We start from the raw sequence: 24,210 nt of genomic DNA on the forward strand, positions 1-24,210 counted from the left end.
AATGAAAGAAATCGGTTTGATGAGAGCTAAGAAAAAGTGGTAACAGACACAAAAAAAAAAATCATAGTAAAACTAATACGAGAAGGTATTAGTTTTTAGCGTCGCATCGAAACTAAAACGCATCATAGTAAAATTAATAACTTCTCAGCTTCACATCGAAGCTAAAAAAAGTATGTTGGATAAAAGTAGTACATATATTAAAAAAATTGTGTTGATCCATTTTTCAAAAATTTATTATAATTTAAAGTTTAAAAACCCAACACAGGGGTCAAGTATAATGATATCTGACAGTGATTAAAATCACTATTATAAAAAACGCTTCGATGCAAATCTTTAGATAGTGTTAAATTTTTAAATATTGGTGGATTATTCCAAAAGCTACATGATCCCTATTTCCTTATTTATATACTGATTAAGATAAAGTATGTCGAATGAAAGAGGGATATAAATATTATTTCTTATAAAAAAATTGTATTGATCCATGGCAGTTTTAAGTAAAAAAAATTGAAAAAATGTCAATAATTAGCGATTTTTAAATTTGTAATTTTTTTGGAGATTTTCCCCATTTACGTGGAACGAGGGAAATTTTTTCAATTTTTGAGTCTAATGTCTTCGACTACATATGATTTGTGATTTTTTAAAGTATCGTTGAAAGAATTCAGTTGGGTGAGAGCTGAGAAAAAGTGGTAACAGACACAAAAAAACACACATCATAGTAAAACCAATACCTTCTCAGCTTCTCATCGAAGCTAAAAATAAAATACAAAATCGTAAATTTTAATACCTATATTGCATGTTTTTTTTAACTACGACAACCATTTTCACATAGAGGATAAATCGTCGTGACCAATTTTTTTTTTTAACTTATAGTATTTATCGTAAGCATTAATTTGAGATATATTTAAAACTCGAAGTATTTCCGGAACATTTTCAAAAGTTAAATTGAAGAAGTTCTACTTTTTGCTCGTATGTTTAAAAATCTTAACCAGTTTTGTAAAAAAGGACAATGGTCCGATTTGAAGAATGTCAGATGAAAGGCATATATAGTTTATTTAGAAAAAAAAAATTTGTATTGACTCATACATTTTTAAAAAAGTTATAGTAATTTAAAGTTGAAAAAATAAAATATGAAATTGTTAGTTTTAACATCAAAATTGCATGTTTTTATCTATGGCAACCATTTTCACATAGAAGACAAGTCGTCGGAACAAATTTTATTTTTTGAACTTATAGTACATTTTCACATGTGTTTGAAGCTCAGAGTATTCCACAGGAACATTTTCGAAACTTAAGTTGAAAAAGTTAAATTTTTGTGCAAAAGTTCCAATTTTGAATCCTCCCCTGTAGGTTATAAAGGGTCAGATTTTCAACAGAGAACATATTCTTATATTAGATTCTATAAAATACATTATATGTTTATTGCTTTTATTTGGTACATAATAGTACTGTTTTCTTCAATTATTTTTTCTTATTAACATTATCACATTTTTAATAATTTTTTCAAAGTTAAAACATGCTGTATCATTTTTATCATTTGAGAATTCTTGAAACTTCTTTTTGTAAAATTCTTCTAATTTTGTACAGCAAAAATCTATAAGTGAAATTATATTGTAGGCTTTAACTATAATTAGGACATTTTTTTTGAATATTTAAACTGAAACGTTACTTGTCCTTCGAGTTGTAACGTGTATTTTTGCCATTTATAATACACTGGTTTAAGAAGAACTAAATGCTCTTTGAGCTTCATCAAAAGCATCTGTATATAAAATTTTTCTTGCATCATTGAAGTTTGATGATTTTTATTTATATATTTTTACTATCCTATAGCAACGTTTGCTACATATGGTCTTTAAAGTAAAGTAATGCAGTGATTTTCAGGATCACAGAAATTTGTTTAGTCTACAAAAACTATATCTTTTGAGAGTGGTAAAGGACAAGTTTCATAATTGGAATTAATATAAGTACTGCAACAGGATTGCATTGATAAAATATTGAAATTCCATTTTCAGTATATTTAGTATAGTTTGTAATTAAAATCACACGTATAACTCCTGCCTAGGTTCTAGGTTCCAGATTAAGAGCTCTGTAGGTGGGATTAATTCTTGTATTAACATATTCTTGAACCGAACAATCAAACATTGTCAAAATACTTTTATGGTACCTTTCATAATAATTAAATCTAAATAATATTTTTATACACATTATGGATATATTATGGACATCATATTAAATAATGCATAGTGAGTATTTGATATTTACTATATTATGTTTAATTACTTTAATTCAATAATGGTAAATATTGAGACAGATAATTTAGTATATATGTATACAAAGGTGAAGAAAGTATATTATAACCTTTAATTAGCGTAGTACTTAAAATTAAAGATGACAAGAGTGAAATTTAAATTAAATGATAATGGTAAATTATTTTAAAAAAGTTTGAGAAACACTTTCAAAATGTAACTGAAATTTAAAATAAAATATATGAAAATAATTAAAATTACGAAAGTAATCACAAACAACTTTTCCCTCCCAATAAAACGATATCAATATGATTATTATAGTATTTATCTATTAATGGATACAAAAAATTTCAAAACTACCGCCAAATATAATATTGTTATCACATAGCTTGTATAGCCAATGAGAAGGTCCGTATCTCTATAAGGTTTTATTTTATGTGCGAAATGGTAATATCACAAACTATATGAAAAGTTATATAGTCTGTGGTAATATACAGCTCGGTTTTAAAGTTTATATACCATATTTGATAACGCCTGTAATTTGCCGCTGTTTGCTTAAGAGCTTGCTAGATAATAGTGAACCAACTATAAAGTATAAACGTATAAGGGCTTTAAACATTTTTGTAATCGTCAAACTTTATTATCTTTAATTTAAGAATTCAATAATTAAGAAAAAAAATTGTTTCTTGAAAATTTTTAAGTAAAGTATATGTAAAAATGGCAGCAGAAAATGGTGATGTTCAACTTACTGCTGATGAACGTAAAGTTTATGACAGACAAATTCGATTATGGGGATATGATGCACAAAAAAAGTAATTATAAGAGTATTTAATAAATATTTTAGGACTAATTTTTTAATAATATTAATTAATGTTCTAGGTTAAGAACTGCAAAAGTTTTGCTCATTGGACTTCAAGGGCTGGGAGCTGAAATAGCGAAAAACCTTATATTAAGCGGTATTCATTCTATCACACTAAAAGACCATACAGATGTATCAATTTTGGATACTTGCTCACAATTCCTTATTGGACATGATAGCCAGGAACGAAATGTATGTTTATTTTTTAGGGCAAGAAAAAATTAATATTATAATGTTTCAAACAAATTTTTTTATAAAAAGATAATCAAAAACTAAAAATATATGATGTCAATAAATGTAAATTTATGATATAAAACTGTTCTTATTAAAACAAAAATAATTTCTTTTCGGACGTTATTTTTAAATAATTGTATGTAAGAAAGAAAGTAGTAGTTTGCTCCTATTATGGTAGTAAATTATGTTTCCAATCCTTTTAATGTTAAACATAAAATTGTAAAGATGTTAAAATGTTATATAACGTTGATTCAATTATAAGATATTATAATATATTTAAACATAAAAAACAAAAAATTTAATCAGAACTTTGTTATTTCTCAACTGTACTTAATAAAAATAAACTTGATATTAGAATTTTGTTTTAGCGTTCCAAAGCTAGTGTTAATGCAGCTCAAAAATTGAATCCAAATGTTATTGTTACTGCTGATACCTCTCCCATTGACGACAATGATGAAAATTTTGTAAAATCGTTTCATGTAGTGATTGCTACAGAGTGTTCTCCAGTAACTTATGAAAAACTTAATCAACATTGTAAAAAAGCAAATGTTAAACTATTTGTTGCTGATGTATATGGTTTGTTTGGTTATATGTTCCAAGACGTGTAAGTATTTTTAACATTAATTTATACTTTATGAAGTATTTATTAAATAATCTTTCTTTGTAGTGGTTTAAATCTGTCTTCTTATGACACAATTTTTCCAAATTATAAAACAAAAAGTCCAGTTATTGAGAGCAAAAGATCTGCAGCATACTATTTAACATCTGGTAAACTTTTTTTCTATTATTGTATACTAAAAATTACACTTATTTCAAATTTCATTATTATTATACAGCACTATTATTATTCCATTGTTTATATGACCGCAAACCAAATCCTCAAGATAGTGAAGAAGATATTGATAAACTTAAATCAATTATTTCTTCTTTAAATGGTGTTGATATTTCAGATGAATATTTAAGGTAGGGTAAATCGTAATATTATAATATAAATGATCAGAGTTTGAATTGATAAAACAATTTTTTTATATTTCTTTAGTGAACTTTTTTGTGAATTAAGTCCTGCTACATCTATTGTTGGAGCTATGGTGGCTCAAACTGCTACTAATTCTATAATGGGAAATCCTATAAAGAACTATAATGCATATTTCTATGATCATATTGAGCACCAAGGAAAATTTGAAAATTACTGAAATTTGTAACTATTTATTTAAATGTAATGTCTGTTTACTTTTTTTTGTAATGTAAATTATATAGTAATTAATTTTTTCATGTTACAAGTTTTTATTTATTACCATGACAAATTTTTAATAATTTCAAGCTGATATGCCAGTAATATCACTAGTACAAATTACTATCCATTGCAGCTCTATTAACCAGGCATGCTGTTATTTTATCATAAAATGCTATCATTTCTATTAACAGTATAATTTATGAAATTTTTATTAATTAAACCAAAACTATATTAAGATGAATTCATTGATTTTCAACATTATCAATTATATGATGGAGAAATAAATTGAGCAATTTTAAAACAATTTAAAAAAGTGTTTGAAGTTAATAATATTTTGAAGTTATATTAAATAAAAATCAGTGTAAAACAATTATTGATCAGAATAGGTAACTTTGTGCTATCTAAATAACTATAAATACTCTATTCCATAATAATTCAACATAAAACTGGGATTTATAATGATCTGTTTTTTTTTTGGAAGGGTATAGTATATTAAGTTAGTTCAAAAGTAAATCTAGAATTTTTCTATGAAAATTATATCTCAAAATTTTTTTAATTTGATTCATAATTGATTTTATATGGTTAACGTGTTCTATAAGGAGTATTGAGACACTTTTTGGGGCAAATGGTCACTTTTTTAGATGTTTTTATAATGGAAATTAATATTATAGAAAAATTAAGTCTTAAATTGTGATTTTATTTTTAATTAAATTTAAACATATCATGTTATATGAAGAAATAAGAAGTTTTTTTTAAAAAGCAATATAATTGTATATTTTCTTTTTGAAAAATTCACATTAGACATCACACAAAAAAAACTATTTACATATGTATCAAAATAATGAATTCAAGGAATAATTTTTATCCAACATTTGATTGTTATTAAACAAAATGTATATAAATATGTATATATTTCGTTATTACATATTTTCTTATATACATATACTTTGTTAGTACTGTAAACTAACAGGTAACACTTTGACTAAGTACTTTTATTTAAATAATTATCATGTTTTGCAAATAATTTTTAAAGTCAAATTGCACTAGTAAAATCGGAAAAACCGATTCATAAAAATTATAAAATAAAAATCGGCAGCATTTCTTAATTGATAATAATAAAATTAATGACAATTTAAAAAAAACAATATAAAACAAAAATTTTAAATGTAATAATTATAATAAAAATAAAATAAATGATAATAATATTTAAAACAAAACCAAAGTTCAATATCAGAATATAAATAATAAAATGCATTTACAAGTTGTAAAATGTCTAATGTAAAAATTTTGGTTACCAACTAAAAAGTTAAGTGTAAAGAATTTTTATATCTCATAAACTGTATAAAAGTATTGAAAATAATCACTTGTAGTAGTATAAAAATTTTATACAAAGCAACACAGAGAAATAAAATTTATTCAATATAAATACATTAGTTGGTTAGATGATTGGTGGCGTGATCACTTTAATGTATATACAAATATATCAATGTAACAGTTATCGAGATCCTTGTTTAATTTGATAATAAAACATTGAAGTTTGGATGTATGAATTTTTTTGATATTGTTAGCATTAAATAAATTATATTAATATAAATGTATTGTATGTAAACTCCATTTAATTTTTGTTAATTGTTTTATGTTTGTTAATACAAGGCATCTCTCAACATATTGTTATAAATATATTTTTATATTATTAATTAATAACTAATAAAAAGAAATAATAATCAAACAACGACTTAAAAATATATTAATTGAATACAGAACCAAAATTGAGGTGAGCATATTCTTAAAGGCTATGCCCATAAATAATTTATTTATAAACATCAAAATCAATTTGTTTTTAAAATAATGTACACAGGTAACTTATAATTTTTATAAATTTCATAAGACTGTGACTAGAACTACCCTTTTCAACAAAATTTTTAAGGGTTTTTTTTTAAATTATTATTTTTTTAATAATTAAAATTGCACAAATCAAACCTTCACCTTATTTTATTTTAACAATGATATTAAAATAAAATAATAACTTAACATTTTTCAAACAGAAAAATAATTACTTTTTGGATTTTAGAGTGCCCTTCAACAGTTTTGCTTCATTTACACTTATAAAATTTATATTCTGATATTAATAATTTCTTATTTTCATTAAATTTATGTACATATTTCACATTGTAAAATTAATTTTATTATTTAAATATTATATAGTATGTATAATTATAATAACATGAGGGTTAAATGCGATGAACATATAGGAGATTAATTATATAATTTTCTTTAAATAATAATAAAAAAAATTATAACTTTAATAAAAATAATAATAAAAATGCGCTCTTATAAAAAGTATTCATCATAATTTTTTTAAATAAATTTTTACATTAGTAAAAAATTTGTTTTTAAAAAATTCAAGTTACCCTTTAAATTTTATGATTTCAAAATCTTGATGGGTTTTTGCTGACTCTCACACGATACCAACATTAACAAACTGACACTCACAGAAATAAAATTTTGAGAGAAAACATATTTGGTTAAAACTATTGTACAAAAATGTAATATTAGTTTTCATTTTTTTATTTTTTGCTGGGTGTATTTTAAAATGTATCTTTTGACGTTAGGATTTATACTAATTGTATTATTTTAACATTAAAATAGTAAAAAATATTAACACATGGGGCCTTAACGTTGTGTTGCATCATTACACTAGGTTGTATTCTTTGAGATTGGATTGTAGTATAGTGTCTTTAACTGCAGCAAAGACAAACCTAATATTTTCAGTATCTGTAAAAATTTCAATCATAAATTTAAATTAATTTGAAATTCTAATTATGTAAATATAAAAAGAAAAATATCCAATTTAAGAGCATGCTAAAGGATAAAATGTTTTTATTAAAATACAATAATTAATAAATAAATTGTTCACAAAAATCCACGTTATATTTTTTAAGCATCCATTTTACCACTAATTTTATTTTGTTATTATTTTCATATTAAATTTATTTTATATTATATTTTTATTTATAAAATTCAAACATTTTTTTATGGATACTGATTATTAAATATTAAATCTAAATTTTTTTTTTTTTTGTAAGTTAAATAAATAATTAAATATAACAATAACAAGCAGAAATTAACATTATAATGCAAGTTAAGCTAAATCATTTTTTTTTATAACACTGTTAGTAATATAAAAATTATTATAATAAAATTAAGCCAAGTTGAATTCTTTTAAAGCACTTTGCATTATTGTATCTTTGACTGCACAAAACACAAGTTTAATGTTTTCCGTGTCTGAAGAAGCATGCAGCATGCAAAATATAAAACAAACAATAAGTAAAAAAGTAATTTAAAAAGAATGAAGATTTAATAGTTTGACTTTTTCTAGATTAGGAAAAAATTGATAAAAAAAAATATGAGAAGGAATCTAAAAATTACAACTTCTTAAGGTTTAATTAATTTTACAAACAGGAATAAATAACTAATAAAATAAACAAAATAAGAAAAACTAACTCATAATTTCCAGTAAATTGTTCATACACTAGTTTGATAATACACTTGAAATAATTGTTTTGAAACATCAAATTGTTTTAAATTAACAATAAACACATTTATTAGTATAAATCTTATATATTGAGTATAAAACATTTTTGTTATAACTAGTAAATATTTAAAGCGTTGAAGTATAATTTGTTATACATATTTATTGATCTAGCATACATATTATTAACCTACAATAATTTAGTCTCATTTTATTTAATAAAATAAAACATATATTTATTATAAAATATTAATAAGTGTAAATAGAAGAATGTGACTACATTAGAGACTTTAAATATAAAGAACCACAATTCTGACTTTCCAGAATATTGATGTTTTTGTGTAAAAAATTTAACAAAATTTTAGTCAATAGTACTTTTTATCTTTTTTTATTATAAAACAAAACTTTCATTTAATTATTTAATCAATGATTAAATGAAGATTTTAAATCAATAACAGTCTATATACCAAAAATTTAAAACATTAGTAGTAGAAAAATGTTTTAGGACCAACTCCAATAATATATAAAAGGAGTTAAGGCGCTAAGAGTGGAAAGAGGCGAAATAAAGGAGATACATATATATACATAGATTAATAAAACGGAAAGGGGACAAATGTAAATTTTTTCATGAGCAGCTTTCAGTATAATCTATTTAAGAGTTTTACATATTTTTTAGAATTTTAAAAAATGAATTTCTAAAAATAATTTTATGATACATAGCACGTTATTGATTTCAAATCTTCATAAATACATAAGTATGTATAAACAAGGAAAAATTAAGCATTCAATTTTTTATATTTTAACTGAAATGGAAAAATAGTGATTTTTGCATTGGGATACTGTATATACTTGTGCCCTACTTACAAGTAGTTTTAGTTAATAACTTCACAGAAACAAATGATACATTTTTAATTAAAAAATATCATAAAAAATTATTAATATAATAAATTTTTATTATTTTTGTATTATTATTATTATTAGTTTTATAATTTAATAATAATTTATTTATAATTTTAAATTGTGATACAACACTATTTATATTGATATAGTAATATCAATATATTATGATAATACATTTTTTAGATATCACTTGTAATATTATTAATATAATTAAAACATTAATATTAAAGAAAAATATAATTTGAGATTTGTAATAGAAATTAAAAATAACTGTTACCCAAACACAATACAAATTTTAAATCAGTTTAATGTTTTTTTTTTATGGTAAAAATTAGTAATTTTATATGATTGGTAAAATTTTTTGATGATTTTTAATAATTAACATGCAATTAACAAAATAAACACTCGCAAGCAACTTGCATAATATGAATTTTATTAAATACCTGTGGCACATGTAAAATGTGAATAAATTATTTTCTCACTATCAGGATTTAAATCCACAAACATCCTTAGAATAAATTCTCTTGCACTAATTGCGTCCCTTTGAGGACCTATTATAATAGATATTTATAAGGTTAGAATAGTTTAATTTATAAAAGTATTATATTAAATCATCCTGAAATCAAATTGGTTTGTTAATATATGATGTTATTATTTATTATTTCAAGTGTTTTGACCCTTAATTGTGTCAAATATATTAAGGAGGGTAGGTACTTTTTCGGAAAAATTGTAATCTAATAATTATAAAATGGTAAAAAATAATTGATAATAACAATTTATGTTATAATACAAATTTTTAGGAATAATAATATATAATTGTAAAAATATTCTTTAAAAAGTATGGTACTAACTCTACAAAATTTAAATACTGATTTTTTTAAACTAAAAATACATGATTTCTACACAAAATTTAGTATTACAATATTAATTTGAAAATGGATATCAAATAGGCACAGGTTAGGTAATTTTTAAGGAGGTATAAATGGATTTCATAGTAAAATTAACCTGTAGCAACTGTAAAATGTGAATAACACATGCGATCAGGGTCTGGATTAGTTTTTAAGTACATATTTAATATATACTGTTGTGCTGCTCCATTATCTTGCTTGGGTCCTAAGACCGATATATAATTTTATTTAAAATGAAGAGCAATTTATTTTAAGTTTATCAAGATAAATCATAAATATTAATCAACAAAAAAATATATTATTAAAGCTTACCCTCAAAGTCAGGAAAATAATCAACTAGATGAGAATACATAATTTTCTCTTCAAGAAGGTCCTTTTTGTTCAAAAACAATATTACAGATGAATGCTGGAACCAAGGATATGTTATGATAGTTTTGAATAATGCTTTTGATTCTTCCATCCGATTCTAAAAACAGTGTAGGATATAGTAAGAAACTAGATTATAATAATTACTTATAATACTAAAATAATATAAATTAAAAATAAAATGATATGAAGTAACATACTTCGTTTTCGGATTCAAAAAGAATCTGATCATATTCACTAAGTGCTACAAGAAAGATAATGGATGTCACATTTTCAAAACAATGGATCCATTTTCTTCTTTCTGACCTCTGTCCTCCAACATCAACCATTCTAAAATATTGAAAATTAAAGGAGTATATTTTACATAATAAAATATTTTCAGCATTCATGTTTTACTTAAATATTTATGTGACAGTACTACAAAAGCTTAATAAAGAACATAATGATAATAGAGTTTGCAAATAAATAGGTTAATATAAGTTAAAAAAAAGCGTTTAGAAAAAAAAAAAATTCTAAAATTATTTAACATAATTAATGTTATCTATTTATTAATATAAATATAAAGCAAAAGCAAAATCAAAATAAAACTTTGCACTCTCTAAAAATGATTAAATACATGATAAATTGAATTAATTATGTTTTATTCAATTAATTATAAAATAAAAAATATGTTTAGGAATTTAGGACAGATTATTTTTCTAATTTTGTCAATAGTGATTCAATTTAACGGTCTAGTCCAATAACCTGATATCTTCATTTTTTAAAACTGTTCAGAAGATAAAAAAAACTAAATAATTATGGTACTAATCTCTGATTATTAGGTATTTTTATTTTATGATATTAGCTTTTCTAATGGATGGGTAAGCTTAGCAATTACATCAATTTTCTGAAAAAAAAAAAATCATTCATTCTCAAAAAATATTGAAGTGTTATTTAAAAAAAAAAAAAAAATACTAATAATTGGTTATTGCATTGGACCCTTTATTTAATAGGTTACTATTAATTAGGTTAATAGGTTACTAGGTTCAAGATACTTAAGGGTTTTTGCTATAATATGAAGTATTGAAAAAATGTCCTATTATTGCAAGGCTACCTGAAAACAATACCATCAAGATCAAAAGGGTATTCAATAATGCCTGTAGTTGGAGCCCTAGCACGAAGAATATCTTGTTCAGTAGGTAAATAATCAGACGCTTCAATTCTCGCTAAATCGCTTAGGTAACTGTACAAAATAAGTTTTTCATAAAAATATTTAGTTTTTTTGTACATCAATATTTAAAGGTCTCATGGCTGACCCCAAGTAGTTTGAATTAAGGCGAGGAAGAAGAAGAATATTTAAAGGTTTCATGATTTCATGGTTAAATAATGTCCACAAATTAAAAATGAAAGTAAATTTATAGAGCATACAGCTTATAAAATAACACATTTATAATAAATTAGATTTTAAAAAATTAATAAAAAAAAAAATAGTTAGTAAAATAAATAGTAGTTTAAAGATAAAAAATTTTCCTGACAAGTTGTAATTTTTAAAATAATTTTAGCTTATAAATCACAAACAAACTTCCATGCATAAATATGTTCAATGTTAGTTATAACCCATGCACATTAAACAGGAATATAAACATTTTTTACCTAAACCGAATTTCTTCAAGATCAAATGGGTATTCAATTATACCGGTGGTGGGAACCCTTACTCTAAGTATATCTTGTTCAGTGGGCAGATAATTTGGACTGGCCACTCTGTCTATTTCCATTAAATAACTGTAAACGTGAATTATATATGATTTTAAATATATATTAAAGAAAAAAAATACCCAGTTTACAACAGTGTTTACACTATTAAATGCCTCTAATTCGGATTTCACAAATTTCAATGTATGAAATATTTAAAAAAAAACTTAATGTTTAAATAAAATTTTAGATATCAATATTGAAGTTGAAAAGATGAAAAATGAAATAATACTTTCTTGTTAATAATCCGAATAAGAGGTCTGTAAACTTATTGAAATTGTAAAAATAAATGAACCTGTAAAAAATAAAAAATAATTTTCAATAAAGCATTTTTAAAGTGTAAAATATACACTGTATCTTATAGTAATAAATTCAGAAAATTTCAAAAATTATTTTGTTATTACACTAGTTAAGTTTTTATTTTGTTACAGGTTATGTTTAGGTATATTATATGAGATCTGGTTATAGGTAAAGTAATACCTATAACCAATGAATTTAAATGCTTACTATTTAGCAGAATCGGTGAGCTGATATTCACGTCTTCGGTCGTAGCACTCTTGAATACCCGAGTCTGCCCAGAGTGCTTTAATCGCTTCAACATATGGACTTTCAAAAGTCGTTACTGTTTCAAAATCTACACTTTTTATGAGCTCCGCACGTTCCTGTATAATAAAATAATTATTTAAGATGAAATAGTTTACCCTGAATTCAATCAGTACATTGATCATTTTTTAGTTTTTTAACATTTCTGGATACATAGTAATAATACTGGATACTTTTTAGCTTTTTTAGTTAGTTTTTTTCCCAAAAATTATTTACACATTTCTTTTCATAGATTAAATAAATAATTATCCCAATAATAATTGGGTTCAGTAACATCAGTAAATCCACGTGTATGTTGAATATGGTCATTATAAAATATACGTTAAGCATTTGGACAGTTAATATTTTTGTAACGGCATTTAAAATTTGGATTCAATGGGAAAACTTTTTTTATAAAAAATTTTCAGAAAGTAAATGTTCAATATAATGACATTTTATTTGTCTAAATATTTAATGAAATAATATATAACATTTGATGAAGTCAGTGGCGTATTTTCAAAAGTTTTCTGGAAGGGGTCCAAAGAGTATGTATGTACTTGAAATATGTTTCAGATTATTACCTTATAAATTATATAATATATAAATAACACTGTCTGAAGAATCTGAATCCCCTCTACCCTTATAATCACTACTGAATAAAGTAGCATAAGCTAAGAACAATTCTGATTTGGATTAATTAAGTTTAAAAATAAAACAAGTCGTTTTCACATTTTCAATCATGCAAATTTTTCTTGACTGGTATCACAAACTAATGCGTATTTTATATATTTATTCGAAAAATAATTGAAATTAAGATAAGCATGGGCGAATAAGTAGCATTTTGTTTAGTTAAAAATATTTTTGTTTTGCTTGCGACTATTCTTTAAATAAATGTTTAGGGAAGAAAAAATTATATTGTTCCAACAGTAAAATCTATATACTGTATGGGCAATATTTATGTTTAATAATTTTTATTAAACTACTAAAATTATTAATATAATTTAGTTTTTTTTTTAACTTAAAAAAATATTTACGATGATTGTCAAATATTGTGTCATTTTTGATAGAAAATATTTTAATATTAGTTCATAATAGACCAAAGAAGGTACAATACTTACAGAACAAGTTGGATCAGAATAATGTATTTTGAGCATATCCATGGCCCTGATCATACTTTGCATGGCCATGAAAATATTTTGGTATACTAGTTTGATGAACCCTCGTTTGTCTTCGTCGGAGTAACCAGAGCCGTGGATAATCCGCATTTGTTTGATGAATGTAGATTTCCCTGATTCACCAGTTCCTGTAAAACATTAAATAAAGTAAAAATAGTCATAGTAATTTTTAAAACAGTAAAATCAACTTGATTATTTAATAACAATGCAAAGTCGTAGGGTTGTTATCTTGAGGGAAATATATTCTTTATAGACGGAGGTTTACTAACCCAAATGATACCATTAAACATTAAAGGTGCAAAAATATAATGAAACATTAAAGGAGTATAGCGGATCATTTAACTCCAAGGGGCGCACTTATTAATTAAAATGTGGATGACTAAAAAAGTGCCTACTACAGGTCGTGGTTTTCTCAAAATCTCAATAGGTCATTTAGTGTCTGTTATATTTTATCAGTAATGTTGAAAATTATTCAGTGCACTGGGTTTGCGATGAAAACTATTTTTATTTTCAAAAAATTGAATAAATAGTTTTTGGAGAATAATAAATAATTTTACAAAAAATGACCAACTGATAGCTTTAACTTATTAAAAGTGAAAGTTGAAATTTTTAATCTCCATAGGTATGTTATCAATAATAATTAAGTTGGAAATCGTTTTGTACACGTTAACCAAGTATTTTATTATCATAAAATTATGTAAGTATTTAGATATAATTTTTGATTCGTCAGAACCATAAGAAACGATTATATTAGTTCATCTTAGAAAAACAACAATTTTATCAGTGGACATTAAGTATGTTAAAAAATAACAAAAACTCAAAACAACATTGTGAATCATTTAAGACATTAAAATATTTATTTGAAAACGTTGATTACTATATGTGTTCATGTAGGAGACGAGTACAATATAATAATGATGTAATATTTAATAATAGAATCGACGTTTAACGGAAGATATTAGATATATTATTTCTAAATATGTTTAAAAAAATGAATTACGCCTCCCCAATTCGTTTCTTTTAACTTTCACTGAACTAATAAAAAAAAATATTGGTAGTTAAAAATAAGATTTTAGTGTATAATGATGAGCAAACGATGACCATACTCGGAAACGAGAGAAAGTTTATCATGCAAAACGAATACAAAATGTCACAATGTGGCAATGAACAGCGGCATTAACTGCTGCTATGAGGTGCACTATTTCATCTATGTAATCGCCAAATACATAAGGTTAGTATTCTGGGTAGTCGTCACGTGGGGTACAGAGCGTCCACTAGGGAGTGCAATGAACCACATCAATAGACAAATATCTAGTAAAGAATAAAAAAAAAAGTTTTGATAATCGTGTAGTTTTTTTAGACAACTACATTTTATTTTTTTATTAACATTATCTGTTCATCTAATCTTAAGCGGTGCCAAAAAACTTCTCAGTGCATATTAAACACTGTTTAATACCACCGTGCAGGTGGTGGTGGTGGTAAGGTGCAAACAGAATACGACCAATTATCAATAAATAACGAGTAGATAATCAAAACAAAAAGTTAATAACGGCTCATTTATTTATACTGATATTGGTACCGCACATTCGTGGTCCTCGTATCACAAAACCGGACTTTGATCGTGCGATCAAACATTTTTTCTTTTAGTAATTTATAATTTATATTTTGATTAGTAATTAATAATTAAATAATTAATATTCTGTTTGATATTTTTTCATTTTCAAGGCAACTTGGATCTTGTCGCATCACGTTTATTGTTAGACGAAAATGATTTTCGTCGTACAATATCTGTAAGATTTACCGGTTGAAACGCGACCTTGGAAAAATCGGTAATCAACAAGTATCGGCGACTACAGTGATATTCATAGGTAGGCCGTTGCAGTGATTAGTTCAAGTTAGAAAAATTCAGTAGATTGGTATCAACATTTTCGTTATTTCGGTCTTTAGCTTAATTGTATGTTGTCGATGGCAATTTCATCTTATGTTTTAGACAAAACAGATCGTCACCTAGTCGAATTTGTAAAAAAAATACCGTCGGATCGTGTGATGTAGGATAGGTGCGAGGAAACCGAACGCGGCGAGGGGTATGTGGTTATGATAATAAGGATGTAAAAGGAGAGGAAGAATCTCAAGTCGACGGAATTGAAAATGGCACGATATTAAGTGGCCCCGAGTTCGAGCGAGTGTCATCCCCCCCTAAATTCCTCTCCTCATGGTAAGGTCCGCCACTGCCGATGCCGCCTCCGTCCCCGGGGGCCAACCCATAAACCGCCCGGCGCGAGCGGCTATATAGTGTTTGGGCAGTGCGCTTGGGTACTCTTGGAAATTTTTGAACAGTCGCGGACTCGCGTGTTTATGCGCAACCCGGCAACGTCGCAGTCGTGTGCACGCCGCGATCGATTGGTACCGGTAACGGTATTTCTACTATTTCTCCTCTACACAATCTGCGGTTATGACGGCACATGCACACACACGGCTGCCGGGATTGCATTACACGTTACTGCATTAGTATTATATTAAAATAATTATCTCAATCACATTTATTGGGTAATCGATTTAATAACCATCGAACAAAATAATTATTTGACACTCATGTGGCCCGCAAACGAACGTCACTATCGTCCACATTACAAGGCGTTACGCCTGTTCTCTGTATTATAAATATATATTCTATTTCGTTGGCGACATACCCAAACTAAATGACTGCAAATGGAATAACGTAAAAGAGTGTAGACATATTTTAGGAATTCGAAATAGAAATTAAACAAACGAATAGTAATATACTAATGGAAATGTTAATAATTAAAAAAATATATATTTTGTACAAATTATTCAAAACTAGTATTTATTAATGTCTTTCATTGTGTGATTAATATTTACAACTTATTCGAAAAATATAATTTGAAATTTAAAGAGATCCACTGAATAAATATTATTCAATGATTTTAAATTATTAATTTACTCAAGAAAGCGTTTTACGATTTTATAGTGAACTTCTGTTATTTACAAAATAAACCTTTTTTTATACAGAACAAATAACCTATTTACTAAATGTGACAATGTAGGCCATCGTGGCAATGCAGCAAATCATTATATACTTTTAGTACACTTTAAACAATAATAACGAAAAATATTATTCAAAGCAAAACATACTATTAATAAAATGATTAAACTTCCCAAATATGTACGATTAAAAAAAAAAAAAAAAATATAGGTAAAATTAAAATTAATTACATAAATAGTGAAAATTATAATTTTTGTAATAAATATTTTATAAGTTCTAAGACGAGATAAGGTAAATTAATGTGTCGTTATTCTATTTCAAGTAATGTACTTATGTGATTTCATCAAGTTAAAATTTATTAAAGACTTTGAACATAATAATAATGATTAAAAAGTATTGAAAAAATTAAAAATTATTTGTGTTTTTTGAATATATGTATATTTATTACAAAATAGACAATAATTTTATTAACTGCTAAAGCAGAAGAGTTTGCCACATTGATTATTATTGCAACTTTTAAACCATTAGTGTTTTATTTATATAAAGGCTGTTATTAATATAACACATAACTAAGTTCAGCCACCAGTAATTCAAAACACGTTTGAAATTTACTATAATTCATAATAAATTTCTGTTTTTTTTTTTTTTTTTTTGCAAAAATCTTCAACAAATTATAACAAGAACATTTATCTGTCATTTCGCTGTATAATATATGAAATAAAAATTTGTACGAGTTACAAGACCTAAAAAAAGTGGTACATCAAAAGCGGTACCGTTAGTGATTAGTATCACATACGCCCATCGTGGAAGTGGAAACACATAAGCCTATGTATGATCGGATCGATTATAGTTAATGTGAGTTAATGCATATGAGCAAGTGTGCAATGGACCTGAATTGTAATGCCTCCGGTAGTTTTAATTTTTTTATTAGTTTAAAATTTACGTATTAAACTTATACAAGGGAAAATGCTACAACAATACTTAATTATATATTTTTTATTTCATCCTGTAGTAATAAGTGTTAAAACATTTGAAGTCAATCATTTTTTTTTAAGATAAAAAGAGAAAGTTTTTTTTTCAAATTAAAATTCAAGAACGTGCCCGTTGTCTGCAAATCGAATTCGGGTCATAAAAAAAATGTGTATAAATTTATATCCCGACTAGGTTTTCACAAAAAGAAATTTTTTTGATTGCAACTATAATTTATAAATTTTTTGAAAAAGCGATTTAAAATAAAACGCGATTATTGGTTGAATAATAAAATATGTGAAGTATTACAATCAAGAAAATAAAGAATACATAAGTAGAAAACCTATATTTATTTTAAGTACAAATTGAGTTCTAAAAGCATTAACCGACTTCGGCGAAGGGCAATTATCATTTAGATGCGATTGGTAGTAACATAATTTGAAATAGAACCTGTATGATTAAAACAACTCAATTGCTATAAAGGCTAAAATAAATTTTCAAGTGTTAGCAGTTTCTATTTTTACAGTTCATATTATGTATAACATGTTCAAGCTGATTTTACCTTTCTAAATTAATCATTCATAAGAATGATACTTTCATATCTAAAATATTTTTAGACGCCATTCTAATGGTTCTATTATTGGATAAAAGTCACGATAAATAAACAAAGTTTTGACCAATTGGTGAGATTTAGGATCAAGAGACCAATTGAAGCAATATCCAAAGAAGACATTTTCAGAACGGTTTTGTATGAATTATTAGCTTCTATAAGATTCTTCAAGTTTCTAGTAAAATTATTTTAGACACTGTTTGCATGTTATACCAATGCGTAAAAATATACAACATTCAATTGGAAATTACTTTATTCAAGTACAATTGAAGGGTCATGAGCAATAACTAGTTATTTCTACTTTTTTTTTTTATAAATTCCCTTTTTAATATTTTCTGAGAACGAATCATTTTTTCAGCAGATTGATGCGATCGCTGAGCTTATCCATCCTACACTAGAAATCTAATATCGTAAAATAAAAATGCCTAACATTTAGTACCAATATTAGTACTAAAATTATTTAGTTTATTTTTTATCTCCTGAAAATATTATTTCACTGGACCCTTCATAAAATAAAATAAATTGAGTTTAAAAAATAAAATTACTTATAATAAAAATACAATTAAATGACATAAAATATTTTGTAAATTTAGTTCTAAAAGTTATATATTTTATAGTCTTTACTGATAAATTTTTAATTTATTGAAAAATTAACAACAATTTGTTTAATAAAATTTAAAAGTATAGATATTGAAATTATTCATTCACGAAAAAAATGTTCTCTATATAGTAAAAAATTAATTATATTTATAAATGTGTGATTTTTTTACAGACTTGTGAGAGTATTCATTGAGACTAAGATAATTACAGTGCAGATGATACTTCAATTAAGGCGATAGTCGCTTATCTGTCTTACGACTATTCATTTACATATATTTTTATTTTTCTGAGCAATCAAAACTCTTGAAAAATGCAATATTATCATTAGGCACATTTGGTGTATCCACACCTGCACGAGTACACTCATAGAACATCATAGAGTGAGTCAATAATTAATATTACTTTAGCCATCGTAAAAAGTCCTATGCTATTTTATGAGTATACACGGGCCGATGTTAAATAGCTAAGTATGCACAGTTACATAATTGGACGCACTGAGTTTTGTGTGTTAGTGGTGGTGTACTCTCAGCGATGACGCATGATTACGTTTGATGAAATTTAAGTAACACACATTAACCCGTCGATGCTTCGGCTCAGGGGAATATTCGACCGCATAATATTGTTATTATTATTGTAAAATCGTTTGTGACCAAAAATCTTGTCTAACATGGTCGTAACATTTTAAGGGCAATTTTGCATTTGAGTGCTAAAGACGACCAGAGAAGCGCACAAATTTGGCTAAGAAAAAAATGTTTGGTAATAGGTCACATTGATTGATCAAAAGTCAAGCAGTGATAACCTTATAAAATTTTAATAAACATTTATTATTCATTAATATGTTGTACATTTGATGAAAAGAAAATAAGTACCTGCCGTTTTTGAAACTTTGTATCTGTTTAAATTTAAAGGAAGTTATGACCCTAGTAGGGGTTTCTCCGTGTACTTTCTATACGCCAAATTTCTTTTAAATCAATTTATAGCGAGTCATATGAGATATTGATAAATTGTTTTAAAAAAATGTGTTAGTTATTGTTAACATCTATGAACGTGTTAAAGAATTTTACAGACCGACAGCGCCTTGGCGTTATCTCTGCAAAATATACATATTATGCGCGGAGTGTGTGCATTAGCGTTTTATAACAAACATCTGGCATTGTGTGGTCCGAATTCTGAAAACTGTCCAAATCGTCAAATAATCTTCTCTGTGCTCGTTTCAAATACACAATATGGAACCAATGCCCGATGCATAAAAATTCTGCAAAATAATTCATATGCGCGAGGGTATCTCAAAATTTAAGCGTTTGTAGCTCAATTATAAAAATACAACTTTTTCTTTCAATAATGACGTTTAAAATTTTGCTTTACCTCAAGAGACTGAACCAAAAGTTCATGAAGAGGTGGAAGCACTTATATAAATTTAACGGCGATTTACTTTATGACTAAAAGCGCACAAAAGTGAATCCCGAGAGAGTACTGTTCGGAAATCTTTGGCCTTGCAACCTTACAAGTTGTGACGTGGCGTCCGTCAGACCAGCAAAGCGCAATGCGTATAATAATATAACGTCAATACAAATCCAATTAAGTGTACACCTATTTATTAATATTATCTATTAATGTTTAAATACAATTTTAAAACAGTTTCTTTTCTTTTATGATCAATGATAAAGGTCAATTCGATCCTTTATAAAATAACACTTAAGAATAATAAGCAAAAAGTTAAAATTAATTACAAAAGTATTTTTCTAATTTACCTTTCCCTGCGAAAGAAAATATGACAATTGATGAAAATTTATTTGTACAGTTTGAACTCAATGAACAAACTGCTTAGTCAAACTAAACGAATATTTTTTTTCAAGACTCAAATCAAGATAAAACATGAAATCTTATGTATATAAATATGAATATGCACAAACCAAGATATCTAAAATTTAGCTAAGTGTGTTAATTAGGCATTTTATGTTTTAACGCGATATAATAAATTTGGCGTTTTTCAGGTTACTATGTCCTTAAAAACCATTTCTACACAGACAGACTTCATCCCTAGAGATGTAGTAGAGACTAGTGACGTCATATGGTAAAACGTGTATAGAAGATAAAAAGAAGTTTATCCAATGAAGAAAAATTAACTCTAAATCCATAACAACAAAAATTACACAAACATTATTAAACAAATATTTTGATAGGTTTTAATTTAGTTAATTCTTAAAAAAAAAAAAAAATTATTTCTTTCAAAAACTTTAAGAAAAATAATGAATAGTTAAGATAAATAGTAAATCGGTATTAGTGGCTGTAACTAAAAAACGTTCATGACCATTGAATATTCATTTTTAATAGATATTTCATTTTCAAGTACAATCACTCAAAATAAACCAATATTGAGACATTTTTTATAATATGTGTATGTTAATTAAAGACTTTATCACTAAACGTAAAAAACAATGAGCAACATATTAATCATTAACCTTTCAACTATACGCCTCCGCAATTGCACGAATTGATAACGGTTACTCCGATTAATATTATCATGATATTTCTGTAACTAATCCTCACACGCCAGTATACAAAGAATTATAAGGTTGGATTATTGTCTTTAAGCTCCCGCATAACTTTATTTAAAAAATATTTTTATAGATAAGCTATATATTTTGTTAATTATTTTTCTACAAAATTTACCGAGTTTAGATGAAGTTTTTCTATTATCACTACTAAATTATAATTATATTTTATTTTTAATTTATAATTCACCTAATGAGTGAAATAGAAGATTACATAAAAATAGTGTAATATTTTAATTATATAACTAATTATAGTTTCAATCATTGCAATTGAGGTATGTGCAATTGAGGTATCATTATTAGGTATGTGATAATGAAACTAAAATTTAAATAATATGAAATAGTTATAATTAAGCTCAAGCAGTATAATGATATAGAGTCAAGTCAAGTTTAAGATAAAACTAACATGTTAAATATAATATATGCTTGATTATAACTTTAAATAAAATTAGGTGTTTACTTCATTGTGTATCCAATGCATTATACAAAAATTTATTGAATTTACAAATACTAACAATAATAAATATCAAAAAAATTGTTCAATTAAAATGTTATTTTATTATATGATAATATTATAACCATCATTTTTGTTTTTAGGAGTAGAAAGCCATTATAGCTCAATAATAATTAAATAAAAACTAGTTTAAAAAATAACTTTTAAATTTGGAAAGATATTAAAAAAAAATAGTAGAAAGTATTAGTTATAAAATGTTTGGTGTAATTAATAAAAATCATAAAAACAAAAATTTTAATTAATCAAAAGTAACAACAAAAGTAACTATAGTGCAAAACTTTCTGTGTTAATTAGCATTTTTAAGATTAGTATTTAAAAAAAATAAAGATCAACTAAAAATATATTTTTATAATTAAAATACTACTTATTATGGTGTTTTTCCAGGGTCGCATAACTATACTTTTGAGACCCCTAAAAATTTCAAATGATTCAAATAATATCATGTGGTCAGGGGAAGAGTTTTAGTTTTACATAAAATCCATAGTAATAATTTAAATTATGTTTATCTATTTATATTTTTAACATATAATTTTTATCAACAATTATATTTGTAAATAATATAGTTAGGAATTTTTATCATCAATAATTCTTTGAGCATCATTAAATAGTTATTTTAATTCATATATGTCATAAAATTTAACTAGTATTGTCTAAAAAATCTTAAAAACCCAATTACCTTAAAAATCAATTAAAAATTTTGCCCAAATTACACAATTAATTTATTTATATTAGTATGATGAATGATAAACTCTTAAAAATTATTTTCTTCTCAAAATTGTTTTCTATAGGAAAATTGAATAGGATTAATTGAAATACATGACAGTGAAGTGACATAAATAATCGAAAATTGATTTAAATTACTCAAGTTATTTTAAAACTGTGTTTATATTAAAAGCTTCAAAATTTTTATTAATTAGATTATTTTAGAATCAATAAAAGTAAGAAGACATAAAGTTAAAAAAATTTATCAAGACTTAATGTAACAAAAAAAAATCTATATATATTTAGTTCCTATATGTTTAACTTTATTTTAATATATTATATCATAGCATTATATTATTCTTAATAGAAAAAGATTATAAAATAATCATATATCTCAAATCGAAACTTAAAAATCTAGATATTCTTTCTAAGTTTTAAAATTTATGCTGTATTATAATAACTAACCTAACAAATTTTTATAAAAATAAAAAAACTAGAAAAAGAGAAATGAATAAGGATGCACTATTAAGATGATAATATACTTAACTTATAGGCTTGATTATACAGATGATCAATTTTTCATAAACCACCCGATTACTCGTTTTACTCCATTCTATATATTAAAATACTAATAATTTTTGAATGACAGGATCAAAAGTTGTTATTGATTATTTTCTTAATTAAATTATTTTCTATTTTATAAGCTAGTTTAATATGTATATTGCCATTTAAAAAATGTTCAAACCCGTTTAAGTTTTGAGGAAAGATTTTAAAATGTAATTAGTATGATAATATAGTATATGTAACTAAAAAAAAAAAAAAAACTAAAAATTCTTTTTCAATATTGTATTTCTTTTGCGAGAAATTGAGTTAAACTAATCCCCTGTATAGCTACTTGTTATAGCATTTTTAGTTAAAAACCGATAATTAATTAGAACTAATTTATATAAAAATTATACATTGAATTGAATAAATGAAAATTACATTGACATAGATTACTACAATTTAAAACCTAAAGTTTAATTTAAGGTTATCTAAATTTGGTGCTTAATTTTTAATTTTGTACATTTATAAAGAAATAAAGAATTTGTTATATTTATTAATTAATACTCAATTACTTGGGCTGGTTTACCACCAGCCAATTAGAGTTGAACTAATATATACTAGGGAAGAAATTGAGTGCAGTGGTTTTGCAAAAGCTTTTGCACCTGGGAAATGGTGCTTTTAGCCACCATAAAAATATCCATAGGTTATTCATTCATAAACCTATCATATCCTTATATTTTTAAACATTGTCATTGTAAAAAAAACCCAGCACAGGGGGGTCGCGGCACAGTTGTGACGTGGTATAGTTGGATCAAGTATAATGATATCTGACAGTGATTAAAATCACTATCAAAAATAAACGCTTCGATGCAAATCTTTAGATAGTGTTTAATTTTAAAAAAATTGGTGTTTTATTCCAAAAGCTACTTGATCTGCTGGTTCCTTA

The 24,210-nt window shown here is 25.0% G+C and overlaps 2 protein-coding genes across 7 annotated transcripts in view; one reads left to right on the forward strand and one right to left on the reverse strand.

Moving 5' to 3' along the window:
* The first annotated feature begins 2,720 nt into the window (after window positions 1-2,720).
* Window positions 2,721-4,608, forward strand: LOC126905793 (SUMO-activating enzyme subunit 1). The gene is made up of 6 exons (XM_050685853.1): window positions 2,721-3,055; window positions 3,123-3,294; window positions 3,705-3,940; window positions 4,004-4,104; window positions 4,173-4,299; window positions 4,376-4,608. The coding sequence occupies exons 1-6, from the start codon at window positions 2,961-2,963 to the stop codon at window positions 4,527-4,529; spliced, it is 885 nt and encodes a 294-aa protein (XP_050541810.1). The 5' UTR covers window positions 2,721-2,960; the 3' UTR covers window positions 4,530-4,608.
* A 1,358-nt stretch (window positions 4,609-5,966) lies between these two features.
* The window catches only part of LOC126905789 (guanine nucleotide-binding protein G(q) subunit alpha), a 24,042-nt gene continuing 5,798 nt past the window's right edge, over window positions 5,967-24,210 (reverse strand). Inside the window, exons 2-9 of one of the 6 annotated variants that reach the window (XM_050685845.1) lie at window positions 13,708-13,892; window positions 12,515-12,669; window positions 11,909-12,037; window positions 11,370-11,498; window positions 10,477-10,606; window positions 10,223-10,376; window positions 9,446-9,553; window positions 5,967-7,345 (exon numbers count right to left, since the gene is read on the reverse strand). In XM_050685845.1, the coding sequence (XP_050541802.1) occupies window positions 7,263-7,345; window positions 9,446-9,553; window positions 10,223-10,376; window positions 10,477-10,606; window positions 11,370-11,498; window positions 11,909-12,037; window positions 12,515-12,669; window positions 13,708-13,892 (1,073 nt within the window). In that variant the 3' untranslated portion in view covers window positions 5,967-7,262. Of the gene's footprint in view, window positions 7,346-7,723; window positions 7,856-9,445; window positions 9,554-10,007; window positions 10,116-10,222; window positions 10,377-10,476; window positions 10,607-11,369; window positions 11,499-11,908; window positions 12,038-12,514; window positions 12,670-13,707; window positions 13,893-24,210 lie in introns of those variants that run through there. The other 5 variants (XM_050685847.1, XM_050685843.1, XM_050685841.1 and 2 more) reach the window with 5 other exon arrangements.

The sequence above is a fragment of the Daktulosphaira vitifoliae genome, unplaced genomic scaffold (assembly GCF_025091365.1).
Source record: "Daktulosphaira vitifoliae isolate Bord-2020 unplaced genomic scaffold, ASM2509136v1 Scaffold_4, whole genome shotgun sequence".
NCBI lineage: Eukaryota > Metazoa > Arthropoda > Insecta > Hemiptera > Phylloxeridae > Daktulosphaira > Daktulosphaira vitifoliae.